The sequence below is a fragment of the Semicossyphus pulcher genome, unplaced genomic scaffold, assembly GCF_022749685.1.
Source record: "Semicossyphus pulcher isolate SPU_LCO1_2020_fin unplaced genomic scaffold, fSemPul1.0.p SCAF_1, whole genome shotgun sequence".
NCBI lineage: Eukaryota > Metazoa > Chordata > Actinopteri > Labriformes > Labridae > Semicossyphus > Semicossyphus pulcher.
The window spans coordinates 38308878-38328465 of NW_027211603.1; the positions used below are offsets into that span (position 1 = coordinate 38308878).

At 40.1% G+C, this 19588-nt stretch overlaps 3 protein-coding genes across 3 annotated transcripts; 2 read left to right on the plus strand and 1 right to left on the minus strand.

Annotated features, from left to right (window-relative positions):
• The first annotated feature begins 469 nt into the window (after positions 1 to 469).
• LOC138593068 (uncharacterized) lies at positions 470 to 8081 on the plus strand. The gene is made up of 6 exons (XM_069663944.1): positions 470 to 545; positions 2016 to 2057; positions 2136 to 2516; positions 3104 to 3226; positions 7496 to 7586; positions 7688 to 8081. The coding sequence occupies exons 2-6, from the start codon at positions 2018 to 2020 to the stop codon at positions 8079 to 8081; spliced, it is 1029 nt and encodes a 342-aa protein (XP_069520045.1). The 5' UTR covers positions 470 to 545; positions 2016 to 2017.
• A 1181-nt stretch (positions 8082 to 9262) lies between these two features.
• On the minus strand, positions 9263 to 16227 carry rasl12 (RAS-like, family 12; the record flags this gene model as incomplete). The annotated part of the gene is made up of 5 exons (XM_069664069.1): positions 9263 to 10633; positions 11023 to 11202; positions 12138 to 12211; positions 15618 to 15674; positions 16101 to 16227. Coding segments are annotated over 5 exons (762 nt in total), but the record flags the coding sequence as incomplete, so codon positions are not given.
• Positions 16228 to 17989: 1762 nt separating this feature from the next.
• Positions 17990 to 19510, plus strand: kbtbd13a (kelch repeat and BTB domain containing 13a). Its single transcript, XM_069664194.1, has one exon. It carries the CDS (start codon positions 17990 to 17992, stop codon positions 19508 to 19510), a length of 1521 nt encoding a protein of 506 aa, XP_069520295.1.
• Positions 19511 to 19588: the final 78 nt, after the last annotated feature.

Here is a 19588-nt window from a genome sequence, read left to right on the forward strand (position 1 = left end):
GTCTTCACGCAGATTTCACAGATACACACGTGTGTACTATGGAGAGTCCCTAAACACTGATGGTACCTGAGCTGCTCACTGACACCGAGGTCATTCACCCTCCTGTTATAAACATATAAAACTCTGTAACAGAGTGTGTGTGCGTGTGTGTGTGTGTGTGTGTGCGTGTGTGTGTGCAGCTGTTTGACCGATGAGTCATGTCTCTCACAAGCACACAGACAAGGTCACTGCGAGGCTGTCTAAACAGTAACCATGGTAACAGGGTCAAAGACTGACAGGCTGAACTCCGTTTAAAGGCTCTATTAAAAACTTTACAGCACTGTACTCTATAAACAAGCGCATCAGTGTGTGTGTGTGTGTGTGTGTGTGTGTGTGTGTGTGTCTCTGATGCAGTTTGTCACGGTCAGTGTTAACACAGTGATGGGTGTACCTGCAGGCTCCGCCCCCTGACCTTTGGAAGGACTCGAACCATGTTTTCACTGCTGTGTGTGCTGAACAGTGAGACTGTGCCTCCTCTTCTCAGACACACACTGAACATCACACAGGTGAGTACAGGTACTAATACCTCAGCACATGGGCCACAGGACGTGGCTGCAGATAATGCTCTATCTGACAAATGTTTGTGTGTATGTGAACTAGATTGTTGTAGATCTGTTTCAGTCAAGCTTGTTAGCTGTGTGTGAGGTCAGGTGAATGCAGCAGGTTGTTACAGCTGTATTTGGTGTGATGTGGTGTCTTGTTCAGCTTTATGTTGACATGTCACAGTGCAGAGCGTCACACTGGCGGATTGATATAGCACACGTATGACTGTGCTGTCCTCTGCACATCACCTGCAGGTGAAGAGTGACGCTAACAGAGCGATGCATGCAGACTGCAGACGGACAAACAATACGTCTCAAAGCTGTCCATATAAATATGAATAAACTACAATATACGCTCTGTAAAATCAAACATGACATTTGCCTTATAATGTTGAGGTTAAACATCCATCTGTATCATAGTAGTGATTTATAGTTTACAATTATAAGACTTACATCTGCACATCAGAGTGAGAAGGCTCCTGTTTCAGTTCTAATGTTTAAATGCAGACATGTAACAGCTGTGATGTAACTGACCGAGCTGAACGTCACAATATGAATCAGCACTGAGATGAAATATCGTTAATCAGGTTTGATAACTTGCTACTGAGATTGTATTCATTTTTCTGTGTAACATAATGCTTTATGTTATGGGCCAGCTGTGGCTCAGTGGTAGAGTTGGTTGGTGGTTCGATCCCTGACTGCTGCAGTCACATGTCACATGTGTCGTTGGTCAAGACACTGAACCCCAAACTGCTCCTGAATATCCATCGGGTATGAATGTGCATAGATCTGATTGGAGCACTCAGGGCTTTGCCATCAGTGTGTGAATGTGAAAGGGTGAATGTGAGGCAGCTTTGGGTGGTCGGAAGATGAGAAAAGCGTTACAGAAGTACAGTCCATTTACCTTTTATTAACTACAATTATTAATCTGATCACCAATAACAAGTAAAAACTGCTTTATGAACTCATGACAAAAGTCTCATGACTCAAGTCAATAATTAGTATTTTGAGCATCTTGTCCTTTTTATCTCTTTACATGTAAAGAACAGATAATGAACACATGGAATTCACTGTTTAATTGTCATCATGACACCACAGCACAGCAGTCACGTGTTCATATAGACGTATGGAACACTGTACATATCAGGGGAACACACTCACAGACAAAGCTACTTGTTTTATTAGGTTCTTTGATAATAGGTGTTTTTATTTGTTTAAAAAAATATTGGCAAGATACATTTTCTTCTAGTTCAAATTTTTAATGTTTAACGTAACGTTTCTCCGATTTTATTGATTTTTTCTTCTCTTTGAGAGCTGAGTTTTTGCAGTGCGTTGAACCTTGGGAAACACCACAAATGTGTATGTCTTACAAACCTCCAGCTGGCTCAGCATCAGTACATGCTGAACTTGTTGTCATTCCTTTCTCCTGTGTAGAAATGTTGAATGTCTGGATCCTACTCTTTCCCCTCCTGTTGGGTGAGTTCATACTTCACGCACACACATTTACGTGTGATTATGTGTGTATCATTTAATGTAAACCTGTCTCTGTCACAGCTCCTGCAGGGGCCTTCATGATCCACAACACCAGACGCAGCCTGTGTCTGGAGGACTCAGCAGGTGGAGTCCTGCTCAGGACATGCAGCCTGGACTCAGAGTCTCAGCAGTGGGTCTGGATCGATAAGAGAATGCTGATGAGCGTTGCATCGTCCAGATGTTTGTCGGCCCTGCAGGTGGAGCCTCTCCAGACACGGCCCTGCAGGGGGCCCGAGATGGATCTTGCAGGGTTACTGTGGGACTGTGACAGGGACAGACTGATCAGCAGGAACAACTCCACGTTGCTGTCCGTAGATGGCTGGCTCCTGACCCTCACGCACGACAGCAAACAGTCCAAGTGGAGGTCTCTGGATGGGGGGGACATCTGCCAGGAGAGACTGAGTAAGTAAGGGACGAATCCAGGAACAGAGAGCAGCTTTTCTGCTCTAATGGCGCCGTTTGTGCAGGCAGCTGTCAGACTGAACTACACTACTAGTCAAAAGTTTAGACACATTTTCTCATACAGGTGAATGGGACAGTGTGTCCAAACTTTTGACTGGTAGTGTATGTTAGAGAATGTGCATTCACCTGCTGGCACAGGGTGGTGGAAGTACTTTACTAACTGCACCGGCAACAACTGACTTATAGTCCAGAGCAGATACATATAACAGTGACTCAAATGGACCTTATGAATTGTTATCAAATAGTGTTTTTTTCCACTCCAGCACACACAAAGAAAGATGGTGATAGATGAGGAGGGCTGTTTGTGTCCAGTACTCTCTGTCTTTTGGCTCTGTGTTTGGTCTCCACCAATCAGCCTTGTTCCAAAATATTAATCTGAAGCTGTTTTGACAGAAACTGTTTCATGGTTAAATAAACGATGATCAGGGAACTGACGGGGTTAACAATATTTTTTGGTGACAATATTTCTTCAGACAACTGATAAAATGTATTTTATGTGTCATGTGATCTGCTGTGTTTGTACTCAGGATCCAGGAGGGCGTCTGATGAACCAGAAGACTTTGAGGCGACAGAAGAGCAGACAGGCGAGCGGGCGGCCATGACAGAGGAACAGAAAGAGTACCTCCGCTGGTTCTACCGCACAGAGGACCGTAAGTACTGCTGCTTAAGCTGTGCCCACAATACTCCACCCATCAGGAAATGTGTTCAAAACCAAACAAACCATGTATTTTACTGTGAATCAATAAAAGTAGTTTGATAAGGGAATCGTGTTGGAAATGAATATATTAAGATTGATTAACCTACGAAACCCGGTGTTATTGTCAATGCTACAGCAGACAACAACTGAATGTTGTTTAAAATAAGCGTTTCATGTAACTCCCTTCATCAAAGATCAAGCTATGAACCCTGCAACTGTTACCCTAATGAGGATAAACAGGAACCTGTTGGCATATTCAGGTTTCTAAAAGCAGGATAAGTGTTTACATGCAAACATAATCCAGGATACTCAAAACCCTGATCATACATGGTATCCTCCAAAACCTGATCATAAGCAGGATCCTCTAAAAACCTGATCATACGTGGGATCATTCAAAAACTTGATCATACATGGGATCATCCAAAAACCTGATCATAAGCAGCATCCTCAAAAAACCTGATCATACATGGGATCATTCAAAAACCTGATCATAAGCAGTATCCTCCAAAAACCTGATCATAAGCAGGATCCTTCAAAAATGCTGATCATACCTGGGATCATCTAAAAACATGACCATAAGCAGGATCCTCCAAAAACCTGATCATACGTGGGATCATCCAAAAACCTGATAATAAGCAGGATCCTCCAAAAACCTGATCATACATGGGATCATTCAAAAACCTGATCATAAGCAGTATCCTCCAAAAACCTGATCATAAGCAGGATCCTTCAAAAATGCTGATCATACGTGGGATCATCTAAAAACATGACCATAAGCAGGATCCTCGAAAAACCTGATCATACGTGGGATCATCCAAAAACCTGATAATAAGCAGGATCCTCCAAAAACCCTGATCATACGTGGGATGCTCCAAAAACCTGATCATACGTGGGATCATCCAAAAACCTGATCATAAGCAGGATGCTCCAAAAACCTGATCATACGTGTGATCCTCCAAAAACCTGATCATACATGGTATCCTCCAAAAACCTGATCATAAGCAGGATCCTCCAAAATCCTGATCATAAGCAGGATCCTCCAAAAACCTGATCATACATGGTATCATCCAAAAACCCCGACAAAAAGCAGGATCCTCCAAAAACCTGATCATACGCAGGATCCTCCAAAACCTGATCATAAGCAGGATCCTCCAAAAACCTGATCATACATGGGATCATCCAAAAGCCTGATCATAAGCAGGATCCTCCAAAAACCTGATCATACATGGGATCATTCAAAAACCTGATCATAAGCAGTATCCTCCAAAAACCTGATCATAAGCAGGATCCTTCAAAAATGCTGATCATACCTGGGATCATCTAAAAAAATGACCATAAGCAGGATCCTCCAAAAACCTGATCATACGTGGGATCATCCAAAAACCTGATAATAAGCAGGATCCTCCAAAAACCCTGATCATACGCGGGATGCTCCAAAAACCTGATCATACGTGGGATCATCCAAAAACCTGATCATAAGCAGGATGCTCCAAAAACCTGATCATACAAGGGATCATCCAAAAACCTGATCATAAGCAGGATCCTCCAAAAACCTGATCATACATGGTATCATCCAAAAACCTGATCATAAGCAGGATCCTCCAAAAACCTGATCATACGTGGGATCATCCAAAAACCTGATCATAAGCAGGATGCTCCAAAAACCTGATCATACAAGGGATCATCCAAAAACCTGATCATAAGCAGGATCCTCCAAAAACCTGATCATACATGGGATCATCCAAAAACCTGATCATAAGCAGGATCCTCCAAAAACCTGACCATAAGCAGGATCCTCCAAAAAACGCTGATCATACGTGGGATCCTCCAAAAACCTGATCATACGTGGTATCATCCAAAAACCTGATCATAAGCAGGATCCTCCAAAAACTTGATCATACATGGGATCATCCAAAAACCTGATCATAAGCAACATCCTCCAAAAACCTGATCATACATGGGATCATTCAAAAACCTGATCATAAGCAGTATCCTCCAAAAACCTGATCATAAGCAGGATCCTTCAAAAATGCTGATCATACCTGGGATCATCTAAAAACATGACCATAAGCAGGATCCTCGAAAAACCTGATCATACGTGGGATCATCCAAAAACCTGATAATAAGCAGGATCCTCCAAAAACCCTGATCATACGTGGGATCCTCCAAAAACCTGATCATACGTGGGATCATCCAAAAACCTGATCATAAGCAGGATGCTCCAAAAACCTGATCATACGTGTGATCATCCAAAAACCTGATCATAAGCAGGATCCTCCAAAAACCTGATCATAAGCAGGATCCTCCAAAATCCTGATCATAAGCAGGATCCTCCAAAAACCTGATCATACATGGTATCATCCAAAAACCCCAACAAAAAGCAGGATCCTCAAAAACCTGATCATACGCAGGATCCTCCAAAGCCTGATCATAAGCAGGATCCTCCAAAAACCTGATCATACATGGGATCATTCAAAAACCTGATCATAAGCAGTATCCTCCAAAAACCTGATCATAAGCAGGATCCTTCAAAAATGCTGATCATACCTGGGATCATCTAAAAACATGACCATAAGCAGGATCCTCCAAAAACCTGATCATATGTGGGATCATCCAAAAACCTGATAATAAGCAGGATCCTCCAAAAACCCTGATCATACGTGGAATGCTCCAAAAACCTGATCATACGTGGGATCATCCAAAAACCTGATCATAAGCAGGATGCTCCAAAAACCTGATCATACGTGTGATCATCCAAAAACCTGATCATAAGCAGGATCCTCCAAAAACCTGATCATACATGGGATCATCCAAAAACCTGATCATAAGCAGGATCCTCCAAAAACCTGACCATAAGCAGGATCCTCCAAAAAACGCTGATCATACGTGGGATCCTCCAAAAACCTGATCATACAAGGGATCATCCAAAAACCTGATCATAAGCAGGATCCTCCAAAAACCTGATCATACATGGGATCATCCAAAAACCTGATCATAAGCGGGATCCTCCAAAAACCTGATCATACGTGGGATTATTCAAAAACCTGATCATAAGCAGGATCCTCCAAAAACCTGATCATACGTGGGATCCTTCAAAACCTGATCATAAGCAGGATCCTCCAAAAACCTGATCATATGTGGGATCCTTCAAAACCCTGATCATAAGCAGGATCCTCCAAAAACCTGATCATACGTGGGATCATCCAAGAACCTGATCATACGTGGGATCATCCAAAAACCTGACCATAAGCAGGATGCTCCAAAAACCTGATCATGCGTGGGATCATCCAAAAACCTGAACATACGTAGTATCTTCCAAAAACCTGATCATAAGCAGGATCCTCCAAAAACGCTGATCATAAGCAGGATCATCCAAAAACCTGATCATAAGCAGGATCCTCCAAAAACCTGATCATAAGCAGGATCCTCAAAAAATGCTGATCAGACGTGGGATCCTCCAAAAACCCCGACCAAAAGCGGGATCATCCAAAATCCTGATCATATGCGGGATCCTCCAAAAACCTGATCATACGTGGGATCATTCAAAAACTTGATCATAAGCAGGATCCTCCAAAAGCCTGATCATACGTGGGATCCTTCAAAACCTGATCATAAGCAGGATCCTCCAAAAACCTGACCATAAGCAGGATCCTCCAAAAACCTGATCATAAGCAGGATTCTCCAAAAATGCTGATCATACGTGGGATCATCCAAAAACCTGACCATAAGCAGGATCCTCCAAAAACCTGATCATAAGCAGGATTCTCCAAAAATGCTGATCATACGTGGGATCATCCAAAAACCTGACCATAAGCAGGATCCTCCAAAAACCTGATCATACGTGGGATCCTTCAAAACCTGATCATAAGCAGGATCCTCCAAAAACCTGACCATAAGCAGGATCCTCCAAAAACCTGATCATAAGCAGGATTCTCCAAAAATGCTGATCATACGTGGGATCATCCAAAAACCTGACCATAAGCAGGATCCTCCAAAAACCTGATCATATGTGGGATCCTTCACAACCCTGATCATAAGCAGGATCCTCCAAAAACCTGATCATACGTGAGATCATCCAAAAACATGATCATGAGCAGAATCCTCCAGATACCTGATCAAAAGCAGGATCCTTGATGTTTTATGTAATCCAAAGTTAATCCATGCATCAATATTGTTGAATGAGCTGTGCATTAACCAGAGTGTTGTCTTGTTTGGGTTGCAGCGACCATATGGAAGTTCGTGCTGCTGGGTCTTGCCTTCGTCTGCCTGCTTGCTGGCTTTATGCTGCTGGGGATGGGAGCCATGGCGAACAAGTAAGCTCTGACATTAAACCATGATACTTTCTGTGCTTATATTGTTATTTTATTTTTTAAAGGCTGCTGGGTGACAGATTGTCCTGCCTTTGTTTCTACAGGAACAGAAAGAAGATTGCCAAGTACAAGGCAGCAGCTGCTCTGGCTCAGATGAGTGAGGGTGAGCAGCTCCAGGTCATTTCAGTGCTCAGAGACGACTGCAGCAGTAAACCCTCTCCATTGCCTGACAGGCTGCTGCAGGGAAACAAACCCCCACCATCCAACGGGGAGCTGAGTGAGCTCAAAGCAGGAAACATAGTGGTTACATGGAAGGACGGCAACACCTCCTGTCTGTATGCAGATCCTACGTCAGAGGAGGAGCAACAGGAGGAGCAACAGGAGGAGCAACAGGAGCATCACCAGGAGCATCACCAGGAGAAGCACCAGGAGGAGCAACAGGTGGACGTGTCAGCTGAGGAGCTAGTCCCTGATGAGCCAGTGAAGGCAATAGAGTAAAGTGTTTATATTACAGATGTGTCAGCATACTGCTCTACAGTTGTTCATAATACTTGATAGCAGCTTCGCCACCCACTGCTCCCCCTGCAGGTTGTTAGCAGCTAATGCTATCAAGTAACAGAGCATCATCTTCACATAGATTAATAAGGTCATGAAAATGTTGAAAAAAAAACAACTTGACATTAGAAAATGTATATTTCTCTGAACCCTATGGTAAATATGAAGGTAAAGTCTTCAAGTAATTAACCTAGCTGAGCATTAATAATGGAAATGGGAAACAATTAAAAAACAGAAATCTACCTTCAAAAATGTAGATATAATGTTGATCAGTTCTCTTTTAATCTACCTTTATACAGCGACAGGCTAGCTGTTTCCCATTGTTCCCAGTATGTATGCTAAGCTAACTGCCTGCAAACTTTGGCTTAATGAGAGAGAGAGAGAGAGAGAGAGAGAGAGAGAGAAAGAGCTTTTTTCATGCAGAAGTGCTTATTTATCACAGAGTGGAACTATTCCTTTGAGTACAGGAGCAGGAGCACAATTAGCTTAGCTTAGCATAAAGACTACAAACAGGAGGAACTTTTAAAAACAGGCCCGTCAGTACGGAGTCATAGGAGTAACAAAAACAAATACATCTATGAAGTTATATGAAAATAAATGTGTGAATACAAATAAGAAATATAAACAAATCATTATAAGCATTTTCTTTTTTTCATAAATATATTTGTTCATTTATTCCTTTATATATATTATCTAATATCCTAAATATCTATTTATTGATTTTATGAATGAAATAAATGAACAAATTAAAGTTAAAATAAATGCTTGTAATTATTATTTTTTTGATTGTCTTTATATCTTTATCCCTCTTTTTTCCAACACATTTATGTGTTATTCCTTTACAGATGTATTATTCTTCATGACACTTCCGTGGCTTCATGGCGGTTTGTTTAATGTGTACACAACAATAAAAGTGAGGAGATTTCTGTGAGTAAATTAGCACACATTTCCATTTCTGTCATCAACATATGTTTAAAATATCCAAAGTTATTATGTATGAAAGGATAAGTAGTGAACTGTTTTACTGTGATGTCACAGTGTACAGTACAGAGTCAATAAAGAAACTGATTAAAATACAATTGTTTAATATATATTGTTTTATTTAATCATATACAAATGACTGAGTGGACGGACAGACAGACGATGATGTCTCCCTTCTCTTTATCTTCCCCCTCACACGTTTCACTCTCCTTGTTCACTCTTATTGCTCCCTGTTTTACTCTTTACTCCTTTACTTTGATAAAAGACCTTTTGAATATATTTAAATATCTGGTTATTTGGTAAAGTCCAGATGACAACTGTTATGTTATGTTATGTTTCTTTACTTGAGCAGGGACAATGCACAAAGAACATTATATAAAACAAGGACAGATGTAGTGCACCGGGTTTGAGCTAATTGCTATTTTCTGCCTGTAGTCCCTTGGCAGGTCAGTAAAGCAATAAAATCGGAAGAAGACATAGACATTAAAGGAAGACTAGACATCAAAAGAGTACAAAATACATTCCCCGCCCCCCAAAGACACACGAGATTACACAAAAAAATGACATTTAAAAGAGCACCCTAACCCATACCCACACAGAAATAGAAATTAATAGAGCACCCGCCTCCCCCTCACCAACACACACAATTGCACACAGGACTAGACATTAATAAATACACAATGCATCCCCGAGCCACACCACCCCCTCCCCATCACAGAATATGTCAACTACAACTCCCAAGGTGCATTTCAGCAAGGCACATCCCAGAGCCTTACATTGTTTTAGGGTGTCCTGCTAGCATGTGCTGCTAGCGGTGGTGTAAATAAAGATTGCGATATCTGCAGCTTAAACTCTGTAACAATGGCAACATGTTTAACCCTGCAACAACCAAGTGCTTTCAGTTTACAACATGTCTGATTGGTGATCCCATCTCACTGGAGGCAGACTCATGGGTATTGTAGTTTTTATGGCCCAGATAGAGCCTGATTTTACATACATGGGTCGTAAGTAATTCAGCCCTGTTTGTGTGGTCCATCGTCAGTCTCTGAGACATGGATGAGAGGAGATCCATCCCCGCTGTATTGTCATCAGTTTAGTCTGTATCCTGTGCAATTGTCACCCTAACCCTAAACCAAGTTATTCTGTCCACCCCCTGTTAGTGCTGTGGGGGGGCGGACGACTCTGGTGGCTCAGAAGATCTTGAATCCTTTCAGCAGGGTGAGCGTGGTGGCCCTGCGTTTGCTCTGAGCTCTGGAAGTCTTCACAGTGACCAGCTTGGCGGTGGCGGGGGCTGGCAGCTCCTTGTAGCAGGGGGTGGTGAAAGAGGGGGGAGGAAGCGGCGCTCTGTCCTCACTAACGCAGACGGCAGGGACAAGGCGACCACGGCCCGGCCTCGCCCTCCTCACCGCCTCGAAGAACACGTGCTGCACAGACAGAAAGTCCAGACAGGCCGACACCTCGAAGAACACACAGCCGAAACGTGATGCCAGAGCCTCAGCCTCGCTCTGACTCACCTGTCTGAGACACAAACGCAGGTGTCACACCTGTCTGAGACACAAACGCAGGTGTCACACCTGTCTGAGACACAAACACAGGTGTCACACCTGTCTGAGACACAAACACAGATGTCACACCTGTCTGAGACACAAACACAGGTAATATACCTGTCTAAATGCTAAGTTTCATATCTGATGTTTATTAAAGTTCTGTGTGCTGACCATCAAAGAAAGGTGCTTGGATCACATGACTGTGTTCTCCAGTGCCTAATGGGCCCTTGCACTGCGGGTGTACGGTAGGGCCCTCTGTGTACACTGTACACCTGTCTGTACAGAGTACAGTGACTCTACCTGCTCTGACTGCAGATTATTACATTACACACACACACACACACACACACAGATACCAGCCTGTATGGGTCCATGTCCAGCTTGTTGCCCAGGAGGATGATGGGAGATCTCCTGTGCAGAGCAAGCATGTGCAGGTACAGCTGGCAGCATTTAAAGCTCTCCATGCTGTCGATGCTGTAGACCACAAGGAAAACACTGGCCCAGGACAGGTAACGCTCACTGTTCACAGGACCCTCCTACACACAAACACACACACAGACACACACACACACACACACACACACACACACACACTGTCATGTCCTTATCAGGAAGTACAATTATGCTTTCTTTAACAGAGCAATATTCTGTAAATTGAGTGATTTTTGGTTTATTTATGAAGGTTTGAACACATGCTATAATGGTGTCATTAGTATTCTGATTCCCCACAACATTTTTCCACAAGAAGCTGTCACTGTTTATAAAGATCATTTTATTAGATCTTAAATGTATTAGATGTGACAGCTGAAGAGGGCTGGGGTCAAACCTAGGGCTGCTGCGCTGAGGTCTGTTGTACCAGCTGAGCTTTTTTTAAATTTGATGCAGTTAATTTTTCTTTTATCTCTCTGATCTATTTTATATGTGCATTTTATTTAAAGTTTAAGTCTGAATTTTGTACCATGTCATTATGTTTTATTAAAACTGTAACAATTTACAGTGAAGTTCATAAAAAGAAAAATAATTTTGAAGTGTACTTTTACTTCCTTTTCTCACTGTGTTATATGAATCATCAGTGTGAGTGTGAACTCATATAGAGCCCACAGATACTGATGACGGTTTGTACAGCAGAAGACTGATGACCCCATCATGACAGCAGGAGCTGAAGTGAAACAGTTTAGATGTTTTTAATGGACTGGTTGTACTGGTACCGGCTGTACCGACTCCCAGTTAGTTTACATGTACTGGGTCTGCAGTACTGTACGTTCTCATATTTATAAAGTTTACTTTATATGATCATGTTACATAGGCTGTCTGATCATTTAATGCTGTTCATAACAATGACTGATGTTAATGTTAGTGTGAGAGCATATGCATCTGCGAGTAATCATCTCTTTCTTTAGGCGGCGCTAGTTTCTACTGTCATCGAAACACTGAATAGTTGAACCGCAATGTAGACTCAGTTAGATCTTACCTGGTCACAGGTGTCCATCACTCTCACTGTGATTGGCTGCTGGTCTACCATCTGCTCTGATGAGTACACATCCTCTGCACACAGGACACATGTTACTCAAACATGTTACACTATCACAATCAGATACTTTATACTATATAAGTATAAATGATACTTTATTACTTCAGTGTAAATGTACTTTAGTTTAAATGAACTTAAGTTTAAATGTACTCCAGTTTAAATATACTTCAGATTAAATGAACTCAGTTTAAATATACTTCAGTTTAAATGTACTTCAGTTTAAATATACTTCAGTTTAAATGTACTCAGTTTAAATATACTCCAGTTTAAATGTACTTCAGTTTAAATGTACTTCAGTTTAAATATACTTCAGTTTAAATGTACTTCAGTTTAAATATACTCCAGTTTAAATATACTCCAGTTTAAATATACTTCAGATTAAATGAACTCAGTTTAAATATACTTCAGTTTAAATATACTTCAGTTTAAATGTACTTCAGTTTAAATATACTCCAGTTTAAATATACTCCAGTTTAAATATACTTCAGATTAAATATACTCCAGTTTAAATATACTTCAGTTTAAATATACTTCAGTTTAAATGAACTCAGTTTAAATATACTTCAGTTTAAATGTACTCAGTTTAAATGTACTCAGTTTAAATATACTTAACTTTAAATGTACTCAGTTTAAATATACTTCAGTTTAAATATACTTAACTTTAAATGTACTCAGTTTAAATGTACTTAACTTTAAATGTACTCAGTTTAAATATACTTCAGTTTAAATATACTTAACTTTAAATGTACTCAGTTTAAATGTACTTAACTTTAAATATACTTCAGATTAAATATACTCCAGTTTAAATATACTTCAGTTTAAATATACTTCAGTTTAAATGAACTCAGTTTAAATATACTTCAGTTTAAATGTACTCAGTTTAAATGTACTCAGTTTAAATATACTTAACTTTAAATGTACTCAGTTTAAATGTACTTAACTTTAAATGTACTCAGTTTAAATATACTTCAGTTTAAATATACTTAACTTTAAATGTACTCAGTTTAAATGTACTTAACTTTAAATGTACTCAGTTTAAATGTACTCAGTTTAAATGTACTCAGTTTAAATATACTTCAGTTTAAATGTACTTAGTTTAAATATACTTCAGTTTAAATGTACTTAACTTTAAATGTACTCAGTTTAAATGTACTCAGTTTAAATGTACTCAGTTTAAATATACTTCAGTTTAAATGTACTTAACTTTAAATGTACTCAGTTTAAATGTACTTCAGTTTAAATGTACTCAGTTTAAATATACTTCAGTTTAAATGTACTTAATTTTAAATGTACTCAGTTTAAATGTACTCAGTTTAAATATACTTCAGTTTAAATGTACTCAGTTTAAATGTACTCAGTTTAAATATACTTAAGTTTAAATGTACTTAACTTTAAATGTACTCAGTTTAAATATACTTCAGTTTAAATGTACTCAGTTTAAATGTACTCCAGTTTAAATGTACTTCAGTTTAAATATACTTCAGTTTAAATGTACTCAGTTTAAATGTACTTCAGTTTAAATGTACTCAGTTTAAATATACTTCAGTTTAAATGTACTTAACTTTAAATGTACTCAGTTTAAATGTACTCAGTTTAAATATACTTCAGTTTAAATGTACTTAACTTTAAATGTACTCAGTTTAAATGTACTCAGTTTAAATATACTTCAGTTTAAATGTACTTAACTTTAAATGTACTCAGTTTAAATATACTTCAGTTTAAATGTACTTAACTTTAAATGTACTCAGTTTAAATATACTTCAGTTTAAATGTACTTAACTTTAAATGTACTCAGTTTAAATGTACTCAGTTTAAATGTACTTAACTTTAAATGTACTCAGTTTAAATATACTTCAGTTTAAATGTACTTAACTTTAAATGTACTCAGTTTAAATATACTTCAGTTTAAATGTACTCAGTTTAAATGTACTTAACTTTAAATGTACTCAGTTTAAATATACTTCAGTTTAAATGTACTTAACTTTAAATGTACTCAGTTTAAATATACTTCAGTTTAAATGTACTTAACTTTAAATGTGCTCAGTTTAAATGTACTTAACTTTAAATGTACTTAGTTTAAATATACTCCAGTTTAAATGTACTTCAGTTTAAATGTACTCAGTTTAAATGTACTTCAGTTTAAATGTACTTAACTTTAAATGTACTCAGTTTAAATGTACTTCAGTTTAAATGTACTTCAGTTTAAATGTACTCAGTTTAAATATACTTCAGTTTAAATGTACTTAACTTTAAATGTACTCAGTTTAAATGTACTTCAGTTTAAATGTACTTAACTTCAAATGTACTCAGTTTAAATATACTCAGTTTAAATGTACTTAACTTTAAATGTACTCAGTTTAAATGTACTCAGTTTAAATGTACTTAGTTTAAATGTACTCAGTTTAAATGTACTTCAGTTTAAATGTACTCAGTTTAAATGTACTCAGTTTAAATATACTTCAGTTTAAATGTACTTAACTTTAAATGTACTCAGTTTAAATGTACTTCAGTTTAAATATACTTCAGTTTAAATGTACTCAGTTTAAATGTACTTCAGTTTAAATGTACTCAGTTTAAATATACTTCAGTTTAAATGTACTTAACTTTAAATGTACTCAGTTTAAATGTACTCAGTTTAAATATACTTCAGTTTAAATGTACTTAACTTTAAATGTACTCAGTTTAAATGTACTCAGTTTAAATATACTTCAGTTTAAATGTACTTAACTTTAAATGTACTCAGTTTAAATATACTTCAGTTTAAATGTACTTAACTTTAAATGTACTCAGTTTAAATATACTTCAGTTTAAATGTACTTAACTTTAAATGTACTCAGTTTAAATGTACTCAGTTTAAATGTACTTAACTTTAAATGTACTCAGTTTAAATGTACTCAGTTTAAATGTACTTAACTTTAAATGTACTCAGTTTAAATATACTTCAGTTTAAATGTACTTAACTTTAAATGTACTCAGTTTAAATATACTTCAGTTTAAATGTACTCAGTTTAAATGTACTCAGTTTAAATGTACTTAACTTTAAATGTACTCAGTTTAAATATACTTCAGTTTAAATGTACTTAACTTTAAATGTACTCAGTTTAAATATACTTCAGTTTAAATGTACTTAACTTTAAATGTGCTCAGTTTAAATGTACTTAACTTTAAATGTACTTAGTTTAAATATACTTCAGTTTAAATGTACTTAACGTTAAATGTACTCAGTTTAAATGTACTTAACTTTAAATGTACTCAGTTTAAATATACTTCAGTTTAAATGTACTTAACTTTAAATGTACTCAGTTTAAATGTACTCAGTTTAAATATACTTCAGTTTAAATGTACTCAGTTTAAATGTACTTAGTTTGAAATTACTTCAGTTTAATTGTCCTGATAAACTTTGTGTGTATCAGCTCTTACCTAGAAGAGGGTCGTATTCACTGATGAATCGCTTTGTGAGGAACTTCACTGTCAAAGCTGAAAGACAAACACACACTTGAAAATAAGAGGAGGACCGTAAGGGGTCAGACGGGACCCTGTGACAATTGGCACTGAATAAACAGTGCACATTAGCACCAGACTCAGTGCACATTCCACAGAAATGGTGTTCATTGTTTTTTAAATGTCAATAAATAAATCCAGAAAACGTGTTTTCCTCGTCCTTTTTATTTTCCTTTATCTTTCTTCATCTTCTCCTCCTCAGCGTCATCATGAGTCTGAGCTGTCTTCATTCTGCAGTGTTCTGATTAATCTGCAGGAAGATATGACTTTGGGCTTCGTGAGTAGACTGCTTGGAGCTAACTCATGAGCTAACTCACAGTCAGCTAATACATGAACATTCATTAAACCTGTTTGAGCTTCTGCGTACAGATGTGAATGTCATAGAAACAGTGAGAGTCTGACCTGATTTCCCAGAGCCCATCATGCCGAGTAGAACCAGGTTACACTCTGCTGGGCTCGAGTCCAGACCTGCTGCTATTGCTGCAGGCTGAGCCGTCTTCACTTTCCCAAACATGATAATGTGTCCACAAACGTCTCACAGACTGCAGCTATCCTCTCTCTCCATTATGTCCATTGTCTATACAGGTCGGCTCGCTGGGATATCTTCGATCAGACGCGTGTCAGAAAAAGAGAAAAGTTTCTGTACAGATCCGACTGGTAGTAATCCAGATCCTGAACTGTGCTCAGTGTGAGAGTACTCAGCTCCCAGGAGAGGAGCACACTGATGACCTCTCCATTTTAGGAAAAACTCTTCAAAGAGAGCTTGTTAAAGCTGAACTGTACTGGAACATCAGCTGATTCACTGAAACTGTCGATCTGCACACATCCAGTCTTCACTCAGCTGTTTGAGTCACAGCACTTTCCTTAACTTTATACATAATGTTTGTTTGCCTCCATAATAGGGTGGACTAAGCTTCTATGGGGCAGATCCCACCCTCACCCCAACAACACTGTTCATCCTTAACAAACTATCTATCTATCTATCTCTATGATCTTCACTGAGTTAGTCACTGTCAACTGACAAGTCGCTGTGGTAACGACTTGTCAATCACAGGTAGCCCCGCCCTAACCCCTCCCCTCTTCCTGGTCTGTGTGACTCTCAGTGGGAGCATCAGTGACTAAATGAACATCATGCTGTGTTGAAGAAGACTTGAAACTAGAGATTGAGACCATAAACTCATTTGGGAAATGTTAACTGAGAGAATAAATCAAGAGAGGAGGAGGAACATTTTCTCATAGACGTCTAAAGAATCTGACTACTTTTTGCAACCAGTGGAGTCGCCCCCTGTTGGCTGTTAGAAAGAATGCAACATTTTATATGCAGTCCATGATATCTCTAGGTTGTGATTGATTGCCATTTGCTCTCTGTGTTCTTATATTTATGTGTTATTGGAATGTTTTTCTTTTTGTTGGCTCTTCGTGTTTTTTAGTAATCTGTGTCTACATCGACTGTACTTATATACTTAAACAGCACTTTTCTAGTCTTGCGACCACTCAAAGCTACTTTTATACTACATGTCAAATTCACTCCCACATTCACACACTGATGGCAGAGGCTGTTATGCTAAGTGTCAATCAGTGTTCACATTCAAACACCGTTGGCTATGCCACCGGGAGCAATCCGGGGTTCAGTGTCTTGCCCGAGGACACTTCAACATGTAGACTGAGGGAGCTGGGGATCGAACCACCAACCTGTGCTACTATACCTACTATATAAAACTGATTGTATCTATGTATTTTGTTCTCTGAAACCCTTTTCTGTTTTGTGTTTTATTTTATTTACACATTTGGATCCACTTGTTTCACCTGAATGTTTAAATCTTGCAGAGAGGATGGAAGCTGCAGGTGTGCAGCAGTGCAGACAGTTTTGAGGCACATTTTAAAAGCTAAATAACAATTTATGGATATTGGCAGTGCCACTATACTGCAGGAAAAGTAATCAGTGATAAGTAAGAATACTGTCTGTCTGCATGCAATGGAGGCACTACAGTATGTGACCAGGGGAAACACCTATTGTTACAGAGTGACTGTTCCTGACACTCAAGGACAGACTTCAGCTGTCCAGCTACAAACAAAGAGCAACATGAACCATCAGCACATTATCGGCTCGTCTTTCTGCTCCGGCTGCATGTCATCACTAAGTACTGTGTGACACACAGTGTCTGCTATCTATAGAGTGTGTTCTCAGAGCAGAGACACACACAGAGCAGCAGAGAGGACAGGAGGCGTTCAGGCTCACAGCAGCGTTGCAGGACTCTGATCTGGATCGAACACAGCACAACCAGGGTGAGATGAGAATCCACAGCAGGGATGTGATGGAGTCCAGCAGCAGGGACCTGATGGAGTCCAGCGGCTGCCCAAAGCTGGGACCCTGTAAGCCCCCCCATAGCCTGAGGGTCCGCATTGACCGCAGCACCTTCATGGTGGATCGAAACCTCCTGGTTGACAACTGTGAGTACTTCAGAGCTCTGTTCCAGTCAGGAATGAGAGAGTGCCACCAGGAAGAGATCCAGCTTCAATGTGTGGGGGTTCTGGGCTTCCTGGTCCTGCTGCAGGTCCTGGACGGGGAGCGACCCATGCTCAACAGTGACCAAATCGTGGAAGCCATCGAGTGCACAGCCTTCCTGCAGGTGCTTGCTCTCACCAAGCACCTGATCAATGTCATCAATTCTGAGAACTGCCTGCTTATGTACCACACGGCTGCCACCTTTGGGGTGTTGGATCTGTCCCACAGCTCAGCCCTGTTCATCAGAGACCTGTACCCTGACCTGCAGGAGGAGGTCCACACCTTACCTCATGGCCTGGTGGATTACATTGAGTCCCTGCTGCCTAGCAGCTACATGGCCGTGTGCAGCCACTCTCCCTCCTCTGAGCTGCTGAAGGACCTGCAGAGGACAGTCTGTTACCTGGATGAGACCAGCAAAGACTGGAAGGTCCTGACTCACCTTCCTATGAGCACCAGCACCACCATGGCTGGTTTGGCAGTCCTGGACAACAAACTCTACATCATGGGAGGAGTGCATGATGTGAGCAAGAAGGTGGTGGAGACCGGTTTCTGTTACAGTCCTGCAACCAACTCCTGGTCAACCATCTGCAGCCCCCAGCAGCTACGCTACAACTTCACTCTGATCGGTCATGAGGGCTGCCTGTACGCCCTGGGGGGCGAATTCAAGATGAAGTCCCTGTCATCTGTTGAGAGATTCAAAGTGTCAGATGGAAGCTGGAGCTTTGTGTCCCCCCTCCCCTGCCCTGCAGCCTCGGCGGTCTCTGCTGTAACCATGAACCGGATCTTCATCTGTCTCTGGAGAGGTCAGGGGGCCACAGATATACACGAGTATTTACCTGAACAGGACCAGTGGCTGTTGATCACCACACTCATCCGCCAGCACAGTTATGGTCTCTATATGGTGGCCCATAAGGACAATCTTTACGTAATGCGTAATGGACCCTGTGAGGACTTCTTGCAGTGTGTGATGGACCGCTACAACCTGAGCTCAGGCCAGTGGACGGCCATGTCAGGCCAGTACGGGAACAGTAAAAGCTCTCTGTTCACCGCTGTAGTGCGAGGAGACTCAGTGTTCACGCTGAGCCGACAGGTGACCACAGAGTTCACTGTGGAGGACCAAACATGGAGGCTGAAGCGTCAAATGAAAGGCTTTGGAAGGATTGGATCCATATATACATTTCTGATGAGGCTGCCTAAAACCAAAGTGTCCCTCATGGAGAACTCTGTGGATCAGACCCAGAACCAAAACCTCAGAGACCTCCGAAGCTGCCTCAGTATCTCTCCACAGTGCTCCGATCACACGTGACAGCTGCTCACAGAGCTGTTCTTCATCCAATGTCATGACTTTGGACAGGGTTCATAAAGTTGTTAGGACCCAAATGGA

Bases quoted from the DNA above. Each gene is read 5' to 3' on its own strand.
- LOC138593068 (XM_069663944.1), top strand. From the start codon at position 2,018: ATGTTGAATGTCTGGATCCTACTCTTTCCCCTCCTGTTGG. The intron at 2,517-3,103 runs GTAAGTAAGGGA...GTTTGTACTCAG, and splicing joins CATCTGCCAGGAGAGACTGA to GATCCAGGAGGGCGTCTGAT. The intron at 7,587-7,687 runs GTAAGCTCTGAC...TTGTTTCTACAG, and splicing joins ATGGGAGCCATGGCGAACAA to GAACAGAAAGAAGATTGCCA.
- kbtbd13a (XM_069664194.1), top strand. From the start codon at position 17,990: ATGAGAATCCACAGCAGGGATGTGATGGAGTCCAGCAGCAGGGACCTG.